The 4,799-nt window shown below is 42.0% G+C and overlaps 1 protein-coding gene across 1 annotated transcript; it reads left to right on the top strand.

The window, feature by feature from the left end:
- Positions 1 to 268: 268 nt before the first annotated feature.
- On the top strand, positions 269 to 3,303 carry SMIM23 (small integral membrane protein 23). The gene is made up of 4 exons (XM_003936198.2): positions 269 to 373; positions 2,533 to 2,584; positions 2,777 to 2,844; positions 3,091 to 3,303. The coding sequence occupies exons 1-4, from the start codon at positions 269 to 271 to the stop codon at positions 3,301 to 3,303; spliced, it is 438 nt and encodes a 145-aa protein (XP_003936247.1).
- Positions 3,304 to 4,799: the final 1,496 nt, after the last annotated feature.

Here is a 4,799-nt window from a genome sequence, read left to right as displayed (position 1 = left end):
AATCAGAAAAATCATCATCCTGAAACAATCTTTTGATGGATTTCTTCCTGACCTTTGTTTTCTACATTCATATGAAAAAAGTGAGGGAAGGGACTAAAAATCAGGATGGTGGGAAGATGGGAACCTTGCTGTCCCCACCTTCTGTGACATCAGAACTCAGTGCTTGAGGGATGCCTGGTGACCACAGGTAGGGGGGAGGGGGGAAGGGTACCCTTCTGCCTGTTGAGTGAGGGGACCTTGGTCCACCCAAGTAGCCAGATCTGAGGCTATGGCGACCCAGCAAGTGGGCAGCAGGAGGCAGGTGGCAGCAGAGCAGGTGACAGCCCAGCTGCTTGAACGGAGAAGGGGCAGCCAGTGTGAGGACAAGAAGCAGGTGAGGCCAGACCAGGTACATACTGTTTTCCTTCCATCTGGGCTCCTTTTGTCACTCCAGACAGACAGTAAGGGCCCCAAAGCCCGGAATGAACCTTGCACCCAACTGTCCCTGGATCCTACTCCTGTGAAACACAGCTTACGGGCTTAGGCACTTCTTGCCGGGGCTGTTACTGACACTGTCTTATTAAATTCTCAGCACTGCCAGTAGAAGGTATGTTCCAGGAGGAATGGACTTTGTGTTTAGTTTCCTGCTGAATCCCTAGTGCCTAGCATGGTGTGTGGTGCCTAATAGATGCGTAATGAATGAACGAACTGAAGTAAATAGGATAATGCTCTTGAATTGGAGAGCTCCTGAAGGATTCATTCTCAGGGCTGAAATTCGAACCTCATGTGGGATTTCGTCAAATACAAAAATTAATTCAAAATGGATCGTACTCCTAAATGTAAAAGTTAAAATGATAAAATATCTAGAAGAGGAAAAAGTCTTCACAACCTTGAAGAAGGCAAAAGTTTCTAAACAACACATAAAAAGCACAATCACAAAAGGAAAAACTTTGGTGAAATGATCTTCATCAAAACTGAAGCATTTTAATTTTCAAGACACTGATAAGAACTTGAAAAGACAAGATGCAGACTTCTAGAAAATATATTCACAATCCAAATATCTGTCAAAGAACTCATACCCAGCATATGTTAAAAAAAAAAACTATTACAACTTAAGAAGAAAAAGATAAATAGTCCAATTAAAAAATAGATGAAAGACCTAAATAGTCACACCACAAAAAATGATACATGAATTATGAATGCTCAATAAGCATATGACAAGATGCTCAACATCATTAGTCATTAGGGAAATGCATATGAAAACTAGATTGAGATGTCACTACACAGTAAAATGCCTGAAATTAAGACTGGGACATTTTGGGAGACCAGGGTGGAAGGATCACTTGAGTTCAGGAGTTCAAGACCAGCCTGGGCAACATAATGAGACCTCATCTCTACTAAAAACAATTTTTTAAGTTAGCCAGGCATTGTGATGCACATCCCTAGTCCTAGCTATTCAGGAGGCTGAGGTGGAAAGATGGCTTGAGCAGGGAAGTCAAGGCTGCAGAGAGCCAAGGTCACACCACTGCACTCCAGCATGGGTGACAGATCAAGATCTGTTCTCAAGAAAAGTAAAAAAGATTGACAATATCAAATGTTGACGAGGATGTGGAGCAACTGGAACTCTCATGAATTGCTAATGAGAATAAAAAATAGTACAAACACCTTGGAAAACAGTTTGGTGGTCTCTTCTAAAATTAAACATACGTTTACTATATAACCCAGCATTTGCATTTCTGAATATTAACCCAAAAGAAATATGAACATATGTTCACACAAGGATTTGTATATGAGTGTTCATAGCACTTTTATTCATAACACCCCCAAACTGGAAACAACCCAAAAGTCCATCAACAGGTAAAGAAACTAATTGTACAATATTCAGTGTCCATATAATATAAATACTCATCAATAAAACACACAATATACTCATCAATAAAACTGAGCACAAAAAAATGAGGCATTTCAAAAATGTTATCTTAAGCAAAAGAAACTAAATGCAAAAGCACACACACTGTGTAATTCCACTTATACAAGGTTATAGAACAGAAAAAACTACTCACAGTGACAGAGAACAGATTAATGGTTCTCTCTAGTCAGGGCAGGAGTGAAGATGGAATTGACATCAAAAAGGGCATGAGGGAACTATGGTGATGAAAATGTTCTACATCTTGATTGCGGTGACAGTCTACAGGTATAGACATTTATCAAAACTCATCAGACTATACATTTTAAATTTTGTAAATTTAAAATGTGTACATTTTGTAAATTATACCACAATAAAGTTGATTGCTTTTAAAGATCAATTAAAACAAAAAATGTTTAAATAAGAGAAAACACAAATTGAACATCAGTAACTTGCCATGTTATCTATTTCTTCAAAGTTTGGGAGTTTTGTAGTAAGCAAGTGTGACTTAGATAACTAGAAAAAAGTTAAGCTCAAAAAACTGTCTTATAAACACTCCCATGTCTGGCCCTTTGTGATGCAAGTAGGCGGAGCTGTAGAGAATTTATCCTCATGTTCTTCTTCCTCCTCCTCTTCTTGCACCCTAGACTCTGTTGACATTGCTGATCTTGGTGCTGTACTTGAGCACAGGGATATCGGGTGAGCATTCTGGAATCCGAGAAAAGAGGAACCAAATCCTCATGAAGCTTGGTGGAGTATTCCAAAGATGGCTGCATGTTAAGGGGACCTCCATAACCTGCCTTCTCCCTTCATTGCACTGGGATGACCGACTACATTTATTTCAATTAGCACTCATTTGCTCTAAAGAGGTGATGTTTGTGCCTATTTCAGGAAGCAGCTGGGAGGTGTCAGAAAGGATCCGAGACTGTAACTACTACCAGAATCTTGGCGATTCCCAGGTAACATATCCAGCAAGATACTGAGGTGAGGCAATCTGGGAATGCTTTCCAGAGGAGGTGGCATTGGCAACATGGGTCATGAAAGATAAGTAGGAGCTGGCCAAAGGTAGAAGGTGGGGACAGGTACTATAAGCACAATGAATAGCACGTGCAAAGGCCCAGGGATCTTTTTGCCCCCCAGTGGGGGCAGGGAGGAGGGTCCTATCTGAGAAAGCACAAGACGCCACTCGGGTGTCTGCCTTCCAGGGGCTTGAATATCAGACCAACGAGCCCTCGGAAGAACCCATAAAGGCCATCAGGAACTGGTTGAAGGAGAATTTGCATGTCTTCTTGGAGAAGCTAGAGAAAGAGGTGCTAGAGCTGGAGCAGCTCGTGCGGGACCTGGAACTGTGGCTGGATGTTCTTCTGGGAGAGTCGCACCTGGAGGAGCACTGCTCCACACTTAAAAGTCACATGTGATGGCGGGTCTGGGGCCTGGGGAGAGCACGAACGGTAAGGCGTTGCCACGGGTTTCTCTAAGCAGGACAGAGCTCTGACTCTTGAAGTTCCAAGCAGGCAAGAAAATAAAGTAGTTGGGAAATGAAGTCCACTCTTGACATTCATGAATGCTGACAGAAACAGCCTTAGGGGAACACCAGAGCTCGGCTGAGATATCCTCCCTGGCACCATGACGTGGTCCCCTGGAACCAACACGGGCTTCAGAGCCAGTCAAGGGTTCAGGACTCTTCTATTTTCTTGAGACGTTGTTTAAGTTTCCTTAACCTGAGACTGAGTTTCCTCACATATAAAAATCGGGGAAACACACTTTGCCTTATAGGAAGACAATATGTCTAGGGTGTGTTTACAGAGTGTATCTGGCACATAGCCGGTATCAGATAACCAGCTCTTCCTTTTTCACGTGTCTCTTTCTTCCTCCCTGGACTGTGGCAGGAGGATACTAGTTCTGGCTGAGTGTGTGGATCTTATGGGGCATTCAACCATCTGACTGTACTGGTGGAAGTATACGTTCCTGAAATCTCTATTTGGTGATAACTATCAAATTTACAAATGCATTTTCTCTTTGACCCAACAGTCTGTTTCAAGGAATTTATCCCACAGCTACATTTTTCCACACATCAAATTACATACGTATAAGATTATTCACCCCGGCTTTATTTGCAATAGCAAAAAAATGGAAGCAATCTAAATGATACCAGGAGGGCTCTGGTTATATAAGTTATGGTAGAGCCAGACAATGAACAATCATGTAGCTATAAAAGAGAATAAGGAAGCTTTCTACTGTGGTGTGAATATGGGTGACCCCCAAAATGCATATATTGGAACCTAATACCCAATGTGATGGTGTTAAGAAGTGGCGCCTTCAGGAGGTGATTAGGTCATGAGGATTCTGCCCTCATTAGTGAGACAATGCCGTTATATTAATAATTAATAGAGGCTTGTTAGTGTCATTATATTAATAGTAGAGTCTTGAGGAGCCTGTTTCCTCCTTCCATCATGTGAGGACACAGCTCAAGGTGTCTGTTATGAGGAACAAGTGTTCACCAGACACTGAATCTGTTGGTGCCTTGATCTTGGACTTCCCAGCTTCCAGAACTGTGAAAAATAAATGTGTGTTATTTACAAACTACCCATTCTAAGGCATTTTGTTATAACTGCCCATATGGATGGGGCACTTTCCTCCTGCTGAGATGGGAAAGCCTGCAAGATATGTAATTAAGTGAAAAAAATTAAGGTGTAGGCCAGGCACGGTGGCTCATGCCTGTAATCCCAGCACTTTGGAAGGCCAAGGCAGATAAATCACTTGAAGTCAAGAGTTCGAGACCAGCCTGACCAACATTGTGAAACCCCATCTCTACCAAAAATACCAAAAAAAAAAAAAAAAAAAAAAAAAATAGCCCAGCATGGTGGCATGTGCCTGTAATCCCAGTTACTCGGGAGGCTGAGGAAGGAGAATT

The sequence above is a fragment of the Saimiri boliviensis genome, chromosome 20 (assembly GCF_048565385.1).
Source record: "Saimiri boliviensis isolate mSaiBol1 chromosome 20, mSaiBol1.pri, whole genome shotgun sequence".
In the NCBI taxonomy this organism is placed as follows: domain Eukaryota; kingdom Metazoa; phylum Chordata; class Mammalia; order Primates; family Cebidae; genus Saimiri; species Saimiri boliviensis.
The sequence above is the reverse complement of the archived record's forward strand: the minus strand, read 5'-3'. Positions and strand labels throughout refer to the sequence as shown.